Below are 20716 nucleotides of genomic sequence, written 5' to 3' on the forward strand. Positions count from 1 at the left end.
AAAATAGCAGTTACTGAAAGTACAATGTGTGCAATGTGTACAGCTCTCTTCCTGCTGGTGCATGAGCCATGGACTCCAGAAAAAACTCTTGTAGGAATTCCTACACAGGAACTCTATGATCCAAAATTGAAAAAGCTCATCCATTTCCTGGAGAATATGTGAGAATAGGATCTGATAAAATGAAAGGCTGGATGACTCATGTCATATAGGTAAACTTTTAAAAAAGGGGATCCAACTAGGTCCCATAATCACATGATCCTCCCTAAAAGGTTATCTCTGGGACAGAATTTACCACAAAAACTAAAAGTGTGACTGGGAGCTGAGGCTTGAAAAATTGCCTGAAGGGTCTATTCTTCTTTAGAACAAAATGGGTAGAGTCTGTATCATCCAGCCAAATTCCACAAAAAGAACATTCACTGGGGGCATGAGAGAGGTCCCTTTTGGGTGGTTCAAAGAAAATTACATAGGGAGTAAAAGCTCCAAAGAGGTTTGGATGGAAGTTTAAATAAAAAATGAAACAAACAAAAATTAGCTTTTTGGTGGTAATCTAATGATGTGTCTCCTTATAGAAAGACAATAAAGATGTGACTAAGTAGATGGGTATAATTGAAAGTCTGTTGAATTATTGTGTATTTAACATGTCCAGATACCCATACATACATCTTTGTTTTAAATGCGTTTGTTTTAAATACAATCACAAACTCACAACATTAAAACTTACGTCATCTCTCTGCAGTCTCAAAACACTCAGACATAAAATTGGATAACCCAGTTTACGCATAGATACATTTCAACTGATTTGTATATTGTTTTAGATTAAGTACAAACAGTCAAAAAGCCTAAGGCTGAACCAATTCAATCTTTGCAGGGTAGACTAAGCTGAGTAGATTGAACTGATAAGCAAGTGAACAGACATTCACTTTTGATTCTGGAAATGCAGCCACATGCCTGCAGTGGCTCATACCACAAGCCATGCTTGTCTGCTCATCTGAAGCAGACAGTTTTGGCCCATCCACCCTGCAAGCGGGGGTTGGTTGCGAGGGAGGTACAAAGCATCCTGGGAGGCTGGGTTAACTTGAATCTGGAGGGGATCTGGGACAGAGGTTCAATAAACCAATTTAACCTAAATCAGTTAAATCTGATACTATACCCATCCAGGTTTATCTTAGACCTGTTTCAGCTATTTTGAAAACGATATATATGCTATTGTGTTGTAGATTTGAACTTCTATTGTGCTGTAGATTTGAACTGGTTTCCAATCACGTATACTGGTTTATGTGTAATTTCTGTCCCTAGCTAGAGAAACCACATACACTGAAATGCAAAAACAAGTTCTGTTGTGTCCAAAAACTAACAAATTAAAAAAGAACAGTAAATATCAATTATTGGAATGCTCCTAAATTCCTAGAAAAATTCCTTGAAGAAACAAGTTGGTTTCTGTCTGAAACTTTCAATGACTGTACCATTGAACAGGCTGTACTTATCTATTGTAACACAGATGAACAGTTTAAATTAGTTTGTATAAAACAGAGAAAATATATTAAGAAGTGGAAGAACTAGTAGTAATGTTGCAAAATCATCTTCTTATCCCACTCTGCTGTTCTACCTGATCCCTCTCTTTAGGCAAAGATCTGATAGATTCAATAGTTCACAAGGATAATGTAAAATGCATATATTTTGCTTTACACAAAAAGATATGCAGGCACTTTATTTCCTAAAGGGAAGACACTGCTAATTTTGCCTCTCCAATAAGCTAATGTTTGAATAATTTAGGAACAGTATATAAGCTTATGCAAACAGAGTAAGAACCTGCAAACAGAACAAAAACCCACAAACAGCAACACAGAATGGTAACGTGATATAAGCAGAACAAAAAAAGCCACTTTCATATAACCATGGAAACTGCTGACATGCTCACTTGTGGTTTTACAGCAAACGAAAAAAAGGTCTTGTTACTGTCACGTATATTCAAATCTGTATTCCCTACCCTCACACTTACAATACATGCATATATACACTGCAGGCCCTTTTAAAAAAATTTCTGTGTAAAAAGTAGTAACTCTTTTTACTGAATTTACCACAAAACATCCGCATTTTGCTAGGCTAAAGTGGTAATGCTTTCAAAGTTTAAATTGCCCATATTTAGACCAACTAGCAGGCATTTCATTTTATTTTATGCTGTTTTCAAGTTTATAGAATGTAATTGTATAAATAATTACATGATTAAACATATTTTCAACATATCTTAAATGCTTTAGTAGCACCTGTTTCACATTATTAACTTATTTGGCTCATTTAGCAAACTACAAAGTGTAAATCCCTTAGATACAATTTTTTTTTCCATTCTGCTCTTAACTTTCTGTCAGCCAGTATCTTTTTTCTCTTTCTCACACCCACATACTCATATTCCCCCACCCTTCCCCTGCACACTGATAACCATAGGTGGTAGAAGAGGGGTGCTACTGGGACTCAGCACCCACAAATGCCAGGGCAGCCCAGCTTCAGGATGCTGCAACAGGGAGGGAGGCACATGCACACACAGCCACCCTGTGTGGTCAGGATTGTAGCTGGCCAGCAGGCAGATAATTTTCTTTCAATCTACTTTCTTTATGACTGGCTGGGCTTTTGGGGAGAGGGCAGATTGAGACCCCCACTGTGCAGGAGGCAGAGAGGCAGGGGAAGGGATAAATAATCCACCCTGCCCTCTCCCTCCTGGACTGTAGGCCGTGAATGGGGTCCTAGCCAGGCTGGGTCATGGGACAATTGGAGCCAGGCAGCTCATCCAGAAGCATGGCACAGGGGAGCTAAGGGGAGGCATGTTGCCCCCCAGTGTGTGCACAGGGCAAAGGCAGGCTGCAGCTGTGGGGTAGGCTGTGCTCCCTGCATCCGTGCCTCGCTGCCACTGCTTCAAAAGTGGCACAGCACGGCACCATGTATATCCCACCACTGAGTGGGGCAGGCAGCAAGATGGGCCACTCCCAGCACCGTCACCTGTCCTGAGCATAGCACAGCCAGCCTCACTGGGAACAGCCTGGTGCTGCTCCGGCACCTGCCTGTAGCAGCAGCCCACCCTACCCTGCGCAGATCTGGAAGAACACGCCCTCAGGCCTCCTAGGACATGTGGAGTGGTGAGAAACGCCTGCCCTTCCCGTGGCCTCTGGACAAGTTGGGGCTTCACCCTACGCCCCATCCTGCCCCAGCTGCGCAGGGTTCCTAGGGGCTCTATTCCCTCTAGGGCAGCGCAGCTGAGCCTGGCTCCACTTTGATCCCTGGCTCCAGGCCACCCTGGGTGGTGCAGGGCTGGGGCCAGCAGATTCATTGGCGTGGAGGCACCAGCACTGGGCAATGACCCCGGATGCAGGGGAAGGGGTGACTGCATGGGCTCAGCAGGCCCCGGCCCCAATCCTGGGCCTGGCTTGGCTCAGCTCCCTCCTGATCCCTGCCCGGTCCCAGCCCCAGTCCCACTCCCTCCCGCCAGCCCTTTCCCCCATCCCCTCCCCTGAAGACTTTCCTGCCTGGGAGAAGGGTGCCTCAGCCCCACCTCTCCCCCCTGCAATTTTTTTTATCCTTCCACCTATGCTGATAACACAAAAATACTTACAGCCTAATAGTTAACATGTTTTAAAGTGTCTCCTGCAGATACCAGGAGACCTAACTGTTCATAGGTGGCAAACTGTTTAAGACTTTGTAAGGCTTATCACAATATTCTGATTACAAGGATGCATCTTACCTACTACTTTTTGTCTATAGAAAATGAGTCAAAGTTTAGAGCGCATAAGCTGTGTACAAGGTATGCAGGTCTAAAGACCTCCCTGTGCTCCGATAGGGAAAACTGCAAGACAGACTCTATGCAAAAGTTAACGCACATCTTGGCAAAGATTTTGTCAATTTAATCACCTTAGATTTATTATAATAATGACAGATTAATTATGATAACAAACTTGTATCGATGAACTGAAGTAATCATAAAATCATAGAAACTTAAGGGTTGGAGGGATCTCAGCGGGTCATCTAGTGATCTAGTCCAACCCCATTCTCAAAGCAGGACTATCCCCAACTTGTTTTGCTTGATTTTGTCCAGCATAGTAATGCAATACCAGTCACATCATACATAAATTTGCAATGAATGCAATGATTCATACTGGTCCCTTCTGCAGTGCTGCTGGCAGCTGCTCCCCTCTCCCCTGCTACTCTTGGAGGATGTGTAAAAATGCCCCATGTGATTACTTCTGTATATATCCCTTTAGGTGAGATTTTCAAAACCAGTCCTGGCTGTTCTCCATGAATGTGGCTGGTTCTTCCTTTATAATTGTGTAAAGTACTGGACTGCTATGACTTGCCACCTCAGAGGCTGCAAAAATACTAAATTAAATTTGTTAAAAGTTTCTAAGTAACGAAGAAGCCTAAATCCTGTTTTCCAAGATTTTATGAGACTTAGGTAAGTAAGTAACTTTTGAAAATGAGACATAGGCATTTTTTTTAATCTTACCAAATAATGTTTTATGTCATTTGGAACATATGAATTGAGTACAGTTCTAACATGCTCTGTGTATTTTAGAAGACAAATGAATACCAGCAACTTCAAGGAATGCTCCTTTATCCATGTTGATACTATAATAAAATCTCTTCAGCAAGCGATCTACATACCCACCTTTGGTCTTGGTTTGATTCTCAATTTGCTAGCCCTCCTGGTGTTCTGCTGCTTTCAGAAGAAATGGATCGAATCATCAATCTACATGATAAATCTTGTTCTTGCAGATCTTCTACTTCTTTTCTCCCTTCTTTTCAAGATGTCTGATTTCAAACAAGGGCCACAGGGTCTCTTGTGCCATTTTTTGGAATCCCTCTACTTTGTTAATATGTATGGAAGTATCTTCATCGCTGCTTGCATTAGTTTTGACAGATATTTTGCTATAAGGCACCCATTCAAAGCCAGAGTTTTCCGATCCCCCAGGATGGCAGGCATTGCATGCTTCTGTGTTTGGGTTCTAGTTTGGCTTGGTAGCATTCCAATCTATAAGTCCAATCACAATGGCAAATTCAGGTGCTTCCACAACATGTCAGATAACACATGGCAAACATCAGTCATCGTTTCTGTTGAAATCTTTGGATTTCTTATCCCCTTGAGTGTGATGGTTTACTGTTCGATTCAGATCATCCAGACCCTCCTGAGGCATAAAACTGATGGAAAAGAGTGGACTGAACAGTTTGTCTGTATACGGACCATTGCAGCCAACCTCATTGTGTTTGTGGTCTGCTTTACACCATTCCACCTGGGGATTTTTTTACAGTTCTTAGTAAGGAAACATGTCATCATGGACTGCAATACGAAACAACACATTAGCCTCTTCATTCAGGTGGCAATGTGTATAGCCAATATCAACTGTTGCTTGGATGCTGTTTGTTACTACTTTGCTGCAAAAGAATTTCGCAAGAAAAGTGACTTCAGGTTGTTAATGAAAACATTTACTTTCTCCCAAGGTTGTCCCGAATGACCTTACTTACTATATCATAATGTCATTTACTCAGCAAAAGCTAGGTAAATAGATTCCTCTTAACTGTTTTTTTAAAGAAATGATAATAAGGCAGTAATTTTGTGTGTGCTGTATGTATATGCAAACAGAAAAAATTAAGTCCTGTATAACTCTTTGTTTTCAAACAAACTAAGTGATAATGTAAACATAAAGAAGAAAAATAAGATGGCTCAAAGACATAATGGGAAAGACTTTATCTTAAGCTACAGGCTGCCTGGTAAACATCTGAAATACATTCGTCAAGGTAGAACCTACGTTGTCTAAATCAGCATTCAAATCATCCATGCATCCCAGATCCCCCCTTGCCAACATGATCAAAATTATTAAGAGATAAACCAAAAGTGGAACTATTTATTTGAAACAGTTGGACACCACTTTTGAAGGGATGTGTAAATACACATTGGGTATATATTGTGATGCGTTGCTGTGCACTTGACATTCTTTTAACCTTTTCATCCAGGCAAAACTTGATCAAATTTATAACACCATATCTCTCACCCCTGCTTTAAAGAGTAACCGTTATCGGAATACCCATCAGAACCAATGTAGTTTGAGATTTGTAATTTTCTTACCAGAATTTCTTAAATCAGCAGGGGATGTTTCTCAATTATGAGTTAATGATTCACATGCAAAAAAAGAATAGTGCTTTTCCTGAGATACCATACAATATTGTTTCTACAACAATAATATTTACACTTGAAATGGAATTATACTACAATATGCCCACGAAATTTGCTGTCTACCTTTCACGTTTTATGTTGCAGCAGCATACTTCATACGAGATTAGCCAGATTTCAGTTATGAAATCTATTATGTATGGTATTTTAATTTCATCATAACAAATGTACCCTTCCTGACTCTTCACAATACAGAGTACCTGAATAATCCAATTTGTACAAAATTTAGAAAGAAACTGATTTCACTAAAAAGACAAAGAATGCTGTTTCCTAAATACAATTTTGTAGGCAGTTGCTACATGCTCATGACTGTTTATGTACTATGTATGATTACGCCTGTGTGTGAAGCATAAATATTTGACTTAAGATGTGTCAGCTAGCATAAATAAATAACTAATAAATCAAACAGATCTGTCATCACTTTTAATGCCAGTGCCTGCACTGAGGCAGATGGAGGGTCTCCTGCAACGACACCAATCAAATGTTATGACTCAGAGCCACTATGATTTCAGAAACTTTTGTGTTTTTTAATATGTGACAGCTCTGTAGCATTGTTACTTGTCAAACTATTATATGATAACACGCAGATAACAGAATTACAACTGTTAATCCTCTGGATCATGGTATATATGTAAGAGGTCTAGTCACCAAGACCTTCGACCCAAACACCTAGGCAAGAGTATGGAGTGGAGGCTGCCCAAGACTTACCATCATCCCCACTTCAGACCACTGAGACAGTATTCAAAAACAGATCAAGTCTAAACATTCAGTGTCTTGATGGTTGTAGCTTCTGGCAGAGAGCAACAGATAAGAACTGCTGCTGACTGCCTAGGGCAGGGGTAGGCAAAATGACCAATCTGGCTGGTAGCCAGACTCCATTTCCCAGCAACTGTGCCTGCATTGCTGTGGCCAGTTTGCATGGAGACCCCAGCAGCAGCAGGGCTGTGACAGCACAGGGCCAGTTTCCATGGAGACTGGTGGAAGCAGCACTGGCAGGAGAGGCCGGGATCTTGTGGCAGTGACAACATGGTCTGAAGCCAGTGCAGAGCCTCAACTCCACTGCTTGCACAACCCTGCCTGGGGCATGTGGGCAACGTATCAGTCTGCCCTCGCTCTGGACCACAGTCACCACAGCAAGATCCCAGCTCTGGAGCAGCTCTCTAACCAGCCACATGCCCTGCCAGCGCTAACCTCGCTCCACCCCACCGCTGCTGGGGTCTCCATGGAAACTGACTGCAGCAATGCAGGGAGGGGCTGCTGGGAAATAAAGTCTGCCACCCAACTGATTCAGCCTCAAAGGCCAGACTTTGCCTTCTCATGGCCTATGGCATTTCTGTCAAGGTGATGTCTCTTTGCCTTTCTCCAGTCAAAGAGTACCCAGAAGGCAGTGGGGATCAAGGTTTTATACTCACTTAATCTGGAGGTTGTAATATTGTGGTATTTTATAGGATGCAGTTTATGGTCATACACAGGCTCAACGTTCTTATCACAAAATGAAAAAATATATATTCTTGTTATTGCTTTTGAAATTGCAATTTCTTAGGCTGAATCTATAGCGTTATGACATTAGTAGGTTTTGTTCATCACACTTACCACACTGGACTACTCTTACTGGTGCCTGTTCCGAGGGGTTTTTTTCCTGAAAAGATATTAAAATTAGTCAGCTCTGTGCTCTCTGGAAAAAAAATAGAAGGCTCATAATTACAGCAGTAGAGCACAACTGAATCACCAAGAACTGACATGACACACAGGGAAATAAGATGCCACTTCACTCAAATTTGAGGCAAAAAAATAGCTTTACAGCATCCTTCCCCTGCAACATATTGCCTCAGAAAACCTGTAACTTTTAGCACTCCTTTCCTATACAGTAGCTTAGTAAAACCTACAGTCAAAGATCATTCTTGAGCTCCTTTTAAAAGATTTGTTGCCTGAAAACTGAGAAATACACGAAAATGAATATATTTTTCTTCAAGAACTCCCCTCCCAATTACTGCTACAGAGCAGCAGCACTGGTAGCTCCTCGTCGGCGGCTCTGCCAGCATGAGGAGCAGCAACATTCAAGAGCTCCGCTGTCTCGGAGCCCCCCGCGAAGGAAGCGCGAAGGGCGCCGCTTCTGCACAGCCGAGGAGAAAGCCCCGAGCTGGGCGCTCCGGGCGGGGGAGATCTGCACCGTACGAACTAGACGAAGCAGACCGAGCGGCGCGGGACTCGAGAGGTAGGAGGGAGGGAGGCGCTTCGCAGCGCGGGACTCAAGCCGCGCAGAAAGCTACCTGGAGCTAGGCAGGACGAGGCACGTGCTGCACCAGTGGCGGGCTATATCCCAACCACGTGCACCCCACCCCCACCGCTAGGGCACATCCAATCAAAGGCGCCCGCACGTCTGGTGGGAGCTCGCGCAACCAATCAGCAGGCAGGGCTCGCGGCGGGACCGGCAGCCAATGACACTGTAGCGCGCGCTGCATGCGAAGCAGGTGCAGCCGTTGGCAGTGAGCGGTTCTTGCGGGTGGCGGCGGACGAGGGGTTTTGAGTGTCTCTGTCTTCGCGCGGCGCCATGGTGGGGAGCGCGGCTGCCTGGGGAGGCCGCTGGGGCCTCGGGCTGGCTGCGGCGGCGGCTGGGAGGAAGGGGACGGCTGCGAGGGGGGGAAGCGGATGAGACGAACCGCAGCGGAGAATGCGACAGGCGGTTTGCCGCTGTGAACTTGCGTCTACAGCCAGTCTGGCCAGCCCAGCCCAGCCCGTGGGAGGCCGAGAGAAGCCGCCAGCGCCAGTACTAGGAGCACGCGGCGGCAGGGGCCGACCGGGCAGCCAATGGCGCGGCGCCGCGTGCGCGTGGGGAGGCAGTTGGCAGGCGGCGGTTGCGCCTCGTGCGCGGACTGGCAGGCAGCGCGGTGGGGGTAGGATCCGACTGGGCCGGGAGAGGTGGGGGAAACGATGTACGAGTCCTTGTAGGGGCAGCGAGCTGTTACGGCCTCCACTCTGTCCGAGACGCAGGGCGTCTCTGTACCGCGGGGGGTGCTTCTGGGGTAACTTGTAGGTACAAGGGTTACATTTCCTTAGCAGTTAAAGTAACAGTTAAAAGCACTGAAGGGAACCCAAGGCTAAGAGGATTGTGTAGCACGTGGGTAAGGGAGTCGGGGGGTAGCTGGGTAGACATCTCGGATCAGGATTCTCAGTTACAGAATTGTGTGTAAAGTATTGCTAGACGTTTGGGATACCTTTGCCCACAAAGTGATTTGACGTTCAGAATACAGTGGACCAGGGCTTTCCAACTGGTGGCTCATAGGCAACTTGTCCTCAAGGGGATATTTCAGGCTCAGGCTCTCGTGCACCTGTTGCTTCTCCCATTGTTCTGGCTGCAACAGCATTTGGAGTTTCTAGGCTGGTTTAGAGAAACATACTACCCTCTTAACCTTCAGTGTATGTAACCAGGCTTTGGAGGATGAAGGGAGGGGGGTAGGAGTTACATAATCTGCATGCCAGCATTTTCACTTATAAGGCTCAAAACAAAAAGGTTTGCACAAGTTTGGTATCACTGTTTTGTCCATTTTTACAGCGTGAATGTATCTCGATCCACGTGGGCCAGGCTGGTGTTCAGATTGGCAATGCATGTTGGGAATTATATTGTCTTGAACATGGAATACAGCCTGACGGGCAGATGCCCAGTGATAAAACCACTGGAGGTGGAGATGATTCATTTAACACTTTCTTCAGCGAGACGGGGGCTGGTAAACATGTGCCCAGGGCTGTATTTGTGGACCTTGAGCCAACAGTGGTTGGTATGTACATGAAGTTAAGAGGTCTTTAATTTAAGAATGATTGAAGATAATTTGCTTTTTCTTTTGAAACACCAAGTGCCAAATCTAAAGTAAACAGAGTCACCTGTAAAACTAATAATACATTTCTGGGTGCATAACATTAGTCCTATAAATCCAAGCAATGTTTTAGATTTGTGTTTGTAACAAAGATGAAAACACATTTTTTAAAATAATAAGCAGTGTATAAAAATCCACAAAGAATATTGGCTGGGGAATCAAGGCCAGCCATTGTGTCTGAAATCAACTTGAATTTGTTCCTTTTGGCATTGCAGATAGAGGTAATAGACATACAGGTATGTTTTGGTCCCTTTCTTAAATACTTAGGAACCAGATGCAAGGATCTGGGGGAACGTCTGTTCACCAGAGCGCCCCAAGGGATGACGAGGTCGAACGGTCACAAACTCCTGCAAGACCGTTTCAGGCTGGACATAAGGAAGAATTTCTTTACTGTCCGAGCCCCCAAGGTCTGGAACAGTCTGCCAGCGGAGGTGGTTCAAGCACCTACATTGAACACCTTCAAGAGTAAATTGGATGCTTATCTTGCTGGGATCCTATGACCCCAGCTGACTTCCTGCCCTTTGGGCAGGGGGCTGGACTCGATGATCTCCCAAGGTCCCTTCCAGCCCTAATGTCTATGAAATCTATGAAAATACATTGCTGCAATTTGTTTTTCTTTCCATAGGTGGAAAGGTAAGTGGTAAAGACTACATACATGAGTTCTTTAGACTTTGCTATTCCAGTGATACTTGGGAACTAATTACTATAGTACAACTTGGAATATAAATATTAATGGACTAATAATTACAGTTTGTACTTCCATTTGAAGATTTAGTCTTAATAAAGGTAAGGCATACGAACTTCTTTTTATAAAAGGTTCTCCATCTAAGGCCCAGAAAGGGAATGGATTTGAGAGAGGTCACAACTCTTAGCAGAGTAGGTATTGCAGTTTAATATGTTAGATTATCAATTTCCTGGTAAGCATACTCAGTTGTACCCTACACCCAGATTCTGAGGCTTTTTTCTGCTATTTCAAATAACACTTGTTTTAGGGCTTTCTGTACATATGGGGCAAAAACTGTCCCTGAGGGCTTGCTTAGCAATTGGAAGTGCTTAATTTCCTTTTGAAACATGATTTTCATTATATTCCTTGTTACACTAAGAAACCATTCCCTAATCCTCCTGTTGCATGCAGCACAGCTGTAGAAGCACTGCATTTCTTTAAATTGGTCTGAAAAATAATTTTGGATTAAGAATAACATTTCAGTTGTCTTAGAGTTTTGACTTCCAAGTATAGCATTTTAGGGGAGAGATGTGCACAAATGCATAGGTTACAGAGGGAAATAGGATTACAACTTTTGGATCCCATTGCCTCTACATACTGCAAGAATTTATACTCCCTTAGATAAAACACTTTTTCTCCACCAGTACAAATGAATTTTTTTCTACCCATCTTAAAATAACATGACTTTAAAATTTGAGTCCTTTTGACATTCCTGCACTACAATTTTGTGGTTTAATACAGTGCAGGCTAACCTTTCTTTCAGGCATGCCACAGGTTAACCTCATACCCTTCTGTAGTGCTATTCTGATTCTCTTCCTCTGCCTTTGCTTCCTGTGCCATCTGCCTCCATGCTGGCTTTCCCCCTTCTCAGGATGATCCACGCTACCTGTGACATGCTGTAGGTGGCCTGTGATGCTTGCAGCACTTGTGTTGCAGGTTTGCCATCCTTAGCTTAATACATTCTCTATGGTTTTGCATGACTACTGGCCTGTGGGGTTTTTTTTTTAAGTTCTTTAGATATTGTTTGAGCAGTTGTGTATGTACATTTTTTTTTTTAATCAAAGGGTGACAAGTCAGTAAGATTCTTTTTTTTTCCTCCTGTGTCACATTTTTGTAACTGTAAATAAAGCATTCTTTGACAGGATTATGCTGAACTGAATCCAGAGTCTTTTATTTCCTTTTAAAGAGGGGCATGGGACTAGTCTGCTGTTTCTGCCTTTAAAATACTTTCTTATTCCATGATATTCAAAGACAATATGTAGAGGAGGGCTCCTTTATGTTCTGTCCTCCCTAGTGCACCCACATAAGTCTTAATTCTGAACTAGCACATCACCTATCTAATGGAACAGATGAAACGTATATGTAAATATTTTGTACCTTTTTTTAGATGAAGTACGTACAGGCACATACAGACAACTATTTCATCCTGAGCAGCTTATTACTGGAAAGGAGGATGCAGCTAACAATTATGCCAGAGGCCATTACACTATTGGAAAAGAGATTGTTGATCTAGTACTAGATCGCATTCGCAAGCTGGTAAGAGTTCAAACAGCAAGATCAGTATTAAAAATTTCTGTGTGAAGTCTCTCTTATACATACCTAAGTTAAATGAAGGTTCTGGTGTATGTTTGGACACCCAAAACTTTTTGGGATATAGATTATCTATCCATGGGTTATATCTTGTAATCTTTCTGGACTCAAGTTTTTGACTGACAATGTTTCAACAGTATTATATCGTCATAAATAAGCAGATGTAAATATTTCTTTTATGAGAAACTGATAATGTATATTTAATTATCTTTATATTCGGGTTTTTCAAGGTGATTGTTTTGCACTACCCCTGTAGTTATGGTATCAAACTACTGTAATTTAGGGTATAATTTTCAGTCATCTGAATGACTTAAGCACTTCAGTTTGTTTGGGTTTTTTTTCAAAAGAGTTACTTAAGTGTGGGGGTATATAAACTAGAAAATTCATTAAATTCCTAGAATTAAAAAAAATACTGTCTTAAGTTAGCTCAGTAAGATAGATTAACACTCCTGAAGAAATGTAAGCTGCACATATTTTTTCATTGCATTGTCATATGTTCTCTCTTCAATTTTGATTTGAATCATATCTTCCTATGCATGTCTTACAATTCAGTTTCAGTAAGTTGAACTCAAATACTTAAGGTAACTTTCTGGTTTTTACTTAATAAAAACTATTGCAACACATGCATAGGAAGATATGGTTCAATGCATAATGAAAGAGTTTGCATGACTGGCTAAAATTCTAAAAGTAAGATTTGGCCACATTATAAAGTTGATGAAAGTTTTATAAACTTAACACACGATCTGCTGAGTATAAAATTATGTCTTGAGTGCAGATATGATAAAATAATTGGGGTCCAATCCTATTTTGATTTAGATAAATTGAAATTATGCTCCTAACTGTAGCATAGCATGCACAAGTCCCAGAAATAAAGTTTTGCTTTGAACAGAAGTCATACAGTTGAAATCTCTCTCTAAATTAATGCACATCAAATATGTTCTATATACATATAAAAGTTTTGGTTTGGGGTGGGGGGGTTTCTCCTCTAACCTGCAAAGTCCTCACAATCTATTTGGAGAGCTAATCTGGTGTTTTTGTTACTTGCACGGCAGCAGACCATTGCTTAAAAAATACGCTGTCATGGCTAGGTTTTCCTTTCACTTACAGCACTAAAATCTCATTGGAAAGTTTGCTAAAAACAATGAGATTTTACTGGTATAAGCAAAGCCATGACAGCATATTTTAAAGCAATAGTCTGATGACGTGCAAGTAACAAAAGCAGATAGATTTTTTCGAGAACTTTGCAGCTTAGAGGGACCCCCCCCCCAGTTTTACATGTATTCAGAAACTAAAATATCCAGATACAATATAAGAACCCACAACTACCAGCTCTGAGTTAAAGGTTCGAATTTTCATTTACCTTTTTACCTTTTTAGGAATGTTTATTACAAGAATCTGGCATTAATAACCTAGGGATAAAGAGAAGGTATTTTTGTTTTTAGTGTAATTAGCCCCAGGAATCTTTGATGTAAAATCTAACATTTCAGATTAATTTTCTCTCCAACTTTTTCCCTTCCCCACCCCCCCTTGTAGGCTGATCTGTGTACAGGGCTCCAGGGTTTCCTCATCTTCCATAGTTTTGGAGGAGGCACTGGCTCTGGGTTTGCATCTCTACTTATGGAAAGACTGTCTGTTGACTATGGCAAAAAGTCTAAACTAGAATTTGCAATATACCCAGCACCGCAGGTTTCTACTGCTGTAGTGGAACCCTACAACTCCATTCTGACTACACACACAACATTGGAACATTCTGACTGTGCCTTCATGGTAGACAATGAAGCTATATATGACATATGTCGTCGCAACCTTGACATCGAACGTCCTACTTACACAAACTTAAATAGACTCATTGGGCAAATAGTTTCATCCATCACAGCTTCGCTTCGTTTTGATGGAGCCCTCAATGTAGATCTAACAGAGTTCCAGACCAATCTTGTCCCATATCCACGAATCCATTTCCCATTGGCGACTTACGCGCCTGTCATTTCTGCTGAAAAAGCATACCATGAGCAGCTGTCTGTGGCAGAAATTACTAATGCTTGCTTTGAGCCAGCTAATCAGATGGTAAAGTGTGACCCTCGCCATGGCAAGTATATGGCCTGCTGTATGTTATATAGAGGTGATGTTGTCCCTAAAGATGTCAATGCAGCCATAGCTACTATCAAGACCAAGCGTACTATTCAGTTTGTGGATTGGTGTCCAACTGGATTCAAGGTATGTTTTGCAAAAAATGATATATATGAATGGTCAGCAGAACAGTTAGAGGTTGTTTTCGCACACCAATACAGTAGTGTCCATATCTTTTTAAAGTTCGCATGCTAGATTACATTTTTAAGCATGCACGAGGTAAGGCTTGCAAGAGAAGATAGTTATTTCTATAATTTAAATTAAGCCATAATTACATTTTTTTTTCAGAACACTGTTTTACTAACAGTCACAATCTATTACTGTTCATCTGTGCAAGCAAAATTAGTAGAAGTGCTATGAGATTTAGCTATCCTTGAATGATGTTGTAAAATGTCTAGCCATGTGTCACTTATGGTGCCTGTACCACCTTTAAGTTCTTGCCTCTGTCTTGATGTTACTGATGGATTCTTGAACTAAAGGCAGCTGTAGACTGGTGAAATAGTATGCACATACCAGTTGTCATTAATTAACGCACCAATTGAGTACCTTGCCAAGTACTATAGAAATTGCAGTTCTGATGGATAGCCCACAAGCTCCTGCCCATACTGCTGCAGCAGCATTTCCCTCCTTCAGCTTCTGCTTCTTGCCCCCCATCCCTGCCTTGGAGGTTGGGTGGGACCATGGGGACCCAGGTGGCCAGCATAGCAGGTTGGGGAAGGGGCTGCAGCAGGGGAGCATGTGCACAGCACTCCCAGCTGCCCAGAAGTTGGATAGCCCTAGATAAAGTCATGAAGTTTTGTTTTATTTTTGTGGTAATTAACTGGAATTTGTCCAGGAGTATCCTATTTCTCTTGCCATCTCATGCTTTTAATTGCAAGTCTCACTATTTCTAGTATGTTTTTTCCCCCCCTCCTCAAAAAGCTCCAGATACTGAAATAGTATTTGGGAATTTCGGCATTTTGGGTTTGGTTTTTTGTTTTTTTTAAAGGAGTTTCTAGTCCTAATTGCAAAGAAAAGTGCAGGAAGTGCACCTTGACACTTAAAACCAAGACACACAAAAAGCCCCCAGCATTTATTACAATTTTAGGATATTTCTGGGGTTGGGTTCATAATTTTTGAACTTTTAGGGCTCGTAGTGTAATGCCAGTGTAATGAATGGGAATGCTCCTGCATAGATTTCAGTTAAATAAGAGGTTTTCTGAATAAACTACAAAGAGAACTGAAAAAGGTATTTGAAAACATTAATTTCATTTTTGTTTTTTCATAGGTGGGTATTAATTACCAGCCTCCAACTGTAGTACCAGGAGGTGACTTGGCCAAGGTACAGCGGGCAGTTTGTATGCTGAGTAATACAACTGCCATTGCAGAAGCATGGGCTCGCCTTGATCATAAATTTGATCTGATGTATGCAAAGCGTGCCTTTGTGCATTGGTATGTTGGAGAAGGAATGGAGGAAGGAGAATTTTCTGAGGCCCGGGAAGATTTGGCTGCACTGGAAAAAGATTATGAAGAAGTGGGTGTAGATTCAGTAGAAGCAGAGGCAGAAGAAGGGGAAGAATATTAAAAAAAAGAAGAAAGTATGAAAGGTTTCAAGACAGAATTTTTCTTAATGCACTTGTTTGGTATACAAATAAAAGTTTAAATGTTCGGTTTTCATTTCTGGTTTAGTGATTTATTAAACTTGCATAAAATGGAAGATGCTCAGATTTACTCATTTTAAGTAACAAAAGCAGATGTCAGAAGTACCAGGAAATCAATGAGAAAAGGATGTGGGAGGTAGCTTTGCAGCAAGTGGTCTGCAGCAGCCCTTTTGATTTCTGCAGAAGAGGAACTACAAAGCCTGCTAAAGTGATCACGGAAATAAAGAAAAAGTTAGTACAAATAGTTTGGTTCATAGACACTGCTCCTTTAAGTTTGCTGATAATGGAAAACCAGTGTTGCGTGGACATTCTGGCAATTATCTAAAGGAATATGAATAACTAAAAATACATTAAAAGATGTATGTACCCTCTCTTGCCTTAACCACTTGCTGAAATAAAATTTGGACCTAAGTTTCAACAGGTGCAGTTAAGCCAAACCTGGATCCAGCAGAGAGATTGATGGCTGCAGTACTTAGTTATATTTTATAGTTAAAAGTAGCATGCTGACTTTTAACAGGACAAGATTGCCTGTTGAATAAGTGTAGATAAGGAGCAGCTATGTTCATACTGGGACACATACATTTTTCTTCTGGCTCGTATAGACAAAGGTTCAGTGTGGCCTTTTATCTGATCCATCTTGCTCACCTTAATGAGCACCAAGTATAGTGAGCAATAAACCATAGAAAATTAGGGTTTGGAAAGGAACTCAGGATGTCATCTATTCAAAGCAGGACCATCCTCAACAAGATCATCATAACCAAGGCTTTATCTAGCCAGGCCTTAAAAGGCTTTATCTAGCCAGTTCAGAGATTCCACCACCTCTCTCGGTAAGCCGTTCCAGTGCTTCACCACCCTTTTAATTCGAGTTTTTCATAATAGCCAACCTAAGCATCCCTTGCTGCAACCTGAAACCATTACTCCTTGTTCCATCATCTATCACCGCTGAGAACAGTTTAGCTTCATCCTCTTTGGAACCCCCTTTAGATAATTAAAGGTTGCTATCAAATCCCTCCTCAATCTCCCCTTCTGCAAACTAAATAGGCCCAGTTCCCTCAGCCTCTCCACAGAAGTCATGTGCACCAGCACCCTCACCTTTTTTGTTGTCCTCTGCTGCACTTAACCTGTCCACATCCTTCCTATAGGGGGCCCAGAACTGGATACTACTCCAAATGTGGCCTCACCAGTGCAGAATAGAAGGAAGTAATTACTTCCCTCTGTGCTGGTAATGTTTCTACTAATACAGTCCAGTATGCTGTTAGCCTTCTTCACAACAAGAGCAGGCTTTTGACTCATTCATACTGTCCACTGTATCCCCCAGGTCTGTGTCTACAGAGCTGCTGCTTAGCCAGTCAGTCCCAAGGCTGTAGCAGTGCATGGGATTCTTCTGTCCTAAGTGTAGAACTTTGCCTTTGTCCTTGAACCTCATGAGATTCCTTTTGGCCCAATTCTCTACAGAAGGAGAAGGTATCATGAGTATACAGAAGAGTGGTTCTGACTGGTTAGTCCTTGGATGGATGTGCAAAAGAAAAAAAAGAGTGAAAGCTAGCAGCAATTGCAGACCCTGATTGGGGATGCTTTTGTAACCCAGGCAGTACTACAAGTGGTACCCCCTCTCCAACTGAAGGGATCAAAGCAGGTGCACAAGCGCTGTGGGAGATGTAGGGACTCCTCCCGCTATACAGCAGAGCCAGACCACCAATGGGGCCTTAACTACATACCTTTTAATGGGAGAACAGTACTGGGAACATAACAGGCATAAACCAAGGGGTATAGCAGACAGTACAATGGCCCAACAGGGCAGAATTCAACAAAGCTTAGACATTTACAATCATTGACAAAAGACAGGGTTAACAAAATATAAAACACAAACAGCAGAAAATACTGGCTGATGAAATAAAAGGCACAAAATACAAAATGTCAAATAACAAGGAATATAGGGCCTAGGTACCTGGAGGGGGGAAAGAGGGAAAACACAATGACCCTTTTCCACTGCAACAAGAATTTCTCCCTGTTACTTCACTTACCCCAGCTGGGACTTGAACTCAGATGTCCTACATAGCAGGCAGAAACTCTCCCACAACCACCAGTGCTGATACTACACCAAGCTGCTAGGGGCCTTGACCTTCCAGGAGCCCTGGCCTCACATTGAGCTGCCTGGCCTCTGATTGGAGGAGCTGGAAGCAGAGCTGGGAACCTCTCAGGTCATTGCACAGATCCTTGCTGGAGCTGGGGAGCCTCTCCTGCTGGCTGCAGCCTCCCGGGGATCCTGGAGCCCAGTGGGGATCCTCTCCTGCTGGCCACACACCACGCTGCTGAGGGTCCAACTGCTGCCTGCAGGTCCCACTCCTTTCAGCTCTGTCTCAGGCAACTGCTTCCACCCCACTGGCCCAGCTCTTTGAAGCTCCTTCCTTGTGGACCCTCGCTAGTCTCTCCTGAGTCAGCCCTGCTGCCCCTTTTATCCTCTTCCAGGTGACCAAAAGGGCCAATTAGGGGACACGGAGGGCAAGTCTTTGGGGCCTGACTGGTGTGTAAAGGGAATCCCAAGTCCTCTGATCATCTTTTGCCCTTTCAAAACCCCTGGGCTAAGTCACTGCCAGCTAGCCCATCACACTTTGCAACCCAGTTGTCAGAGGAAATGGAAGAAAAGTTGAAAATGTAGCTTTTCCAGGTCCCCAATTTTGCTGACTGCAGAGGGAAGTAAGTCCACGTAGCACCACACAAAGTACAAAAGGTTCAGTCTTCCAGAGGTGTAGGTTGTAGCTGTTGGTCTAAGGACATAGGCAGACAAGGTTCTTTGGGTAAATCTGGTATCTTTTATTAAACCAACTCAAATAGTTGGAAAAATTCTGCTTTGTAAGTGTTTGGGCACAAACACCCTTTGTCAAGTTGAGGAAGTATCTGCAGATGGTCTGTCTTCCTGGATGGAGTGGTAAAGCAGCCAGAGGCCAGTACGTATGGCAAGAAAGCCAGTCAGTGAAAATGTAAATTGAGGTGGTCAGTAGGTGACAGACAGTAGGCAGTATCATTGTAGCTGTAGTCAAAGGGTGGGAGACTAGAGGGGGAAGGAAATGAGAACAGCTGGTAAAAAGTGGAGGGTTTACCTGGGTCACACAAGGGTGTTTCAGAAAGTTTCTTCTGACACAGGGCCTCTGCACAACCCTGGGGGTAGTGCTGGGACCAAGACGTGTAACTGAGCTATTACTGGGCAAATTAAAGAATTGGCAAGGCAGAATGCCTTGAGACACAGGGTTCTCAAGGGTTTTCAAGTAAATGGGAGAGACCCTGAGTCCCTCAAGCAGACAGATTGGTGGCTTAGGTCCTTCAGATATAGTATATTTTGTCAATCTTCCATTTTAAATCCTGTTTGTAAATCATTGCCTGATTTAGTGCCTGACACTAGAAATATGTTGATACAGAGCAAACCTTCAAGTCCAGAGGTCATCAACATACTTGTTTCTGGGGGTGGGCTTTTAAAAATACATTTTTGTTCAGGTGTGAATTTAGACTTGTACCTACAGCCATCTTCAGTGATTTTTTTCCAAATTAAAACGCTTGCCTGTATTTGTGTAAGTAAGCACATATAATTACATAAATAGATATTTGATAGGGAATGTCCTTTGCATGTATCCCTGAAAGGGACATTGCTCTATTATATATGTAAATAAGATTTTCAGTTTGGTCATGTATGGAGCATTGTGGACTGGATTGTAACTAGACCTGCATAGATGTGTAAAGAGATGAAAAAAGTCAGTCCCCTCACTGCACACTTGCGCAAGCAGAGACAAAGGCAAAATAAAATATCAGCCTTCACATTCCTAGTGCAAAAACATTTGGTAATTTTTTAAATATTTAATATGTAAAATATCCATACTTTGGTTCTCCCCAAATCTACAAAGTGCTTTTTTCTATATGATTGAAATTATGGTCATATTCCATGGAGAATCCAGCATGGGGTTGGTGCATGGGATCAATCTGCAGGTATGATCCAGCATGTCAGACTGTCTCATCTGGCCTGCAATGCTCCCCTGGGCTGAGGAAGTTTGGCAGAGAAAGAAGAGTGGCTGCATTAATAGCCATGGCAATTAATGCTGCCACTGCTCCCTTGCCATCAAATTTCCAGACCCACAGAGGGCCCTACAGGACAGATGACATAGATGACATAGCTCTGAGGGCTGGAGGTTGAGCACCACTGATCAATTGTATGGATGTTGAAAACCCTTTTTCTGTAATGAAAATCCAGAGAAGACTTAGAAATGTACATTTGTTGCTTGAATTGCAACTAATAGTATTACATATAAATAAGTACGGTACTTCATTGTATCTGCAGTTACTGCAGATGTAATGACATTTAGGAATGTAACCATTAAATTAGTGATTAGTATCACTGAATTGTTCAAATAAAAGTCCCGTTTTCAAAAAAAATGTGCAAAGGAAGTACTGCTTTTTGACCAGCAGATGTCCCCACTTACTTGAGTTCCCTTACATTAAAACACAAAAATGTTACCAAATTTAAGCTAATTGCTTTTTAAGCTTTTGGAAATACACAACTTTA

The 20716-nt window shown here is 42.4% G+C and overlaps 2 protein-coding genes across 2 annotated transcripts; both read left to right on the plus strand.

The window, feature by feature from the left end:
• Nucleotides 1-4565: 4565 nt before the first annotated feature.
• LOC149862958 (G protein-coupled receptor 55-like) lies at nucleotides 4566-5495 on the plus strand. Its single transcript, XM_090054126.1, has one exon. The coding sequence runs from the start codon at nucleotides 4566-4568 to the stop codon at nucleotides 5493-5495; it is 930 nt and encodes a 309-aa protein (XP_089910252.1).
• Nucleotides 5496-8714: 3219 nt separating this feature from the next.
• Nucleotides 8715-16088, plus strand: LOC149862959 (tubulin alpha-3 chain). The gene is made up of 5 exons (XM_090051298.1): nucleotides 8715-8765; nucleotides 9765-9987; nucleotides 12195-12343; nucleotides 13931-14611; nucleotides 15792-16088. The coding sequence occupies exons 1-5, from the start codon at nucleotides 8763-8765 to the stop codon at nucleotides 16086-16088; spliced, it is 1353 nt and encodes a 450-aa protein (XP_089907424.1). The 5' UTR covers nucleotides 8715-8762.
• Nucleotides 16089-20716: the final 4628 nt, after the last annotated feature.

Source organism: Crocodylus siamensis, chromosome 6, assembly GCF_052110815.1.
Source record: "Crocodylus siamensis isolate JL-2025a chromosome 6, ASM5211081v1, whole genome shotgun sequence".
NCBI classification, from domain to species: Eukaryota; Metazoa; Chordata; order Crocodylia; family Crocodylidae; genus Crocodylus; species Crocodylus siamensis.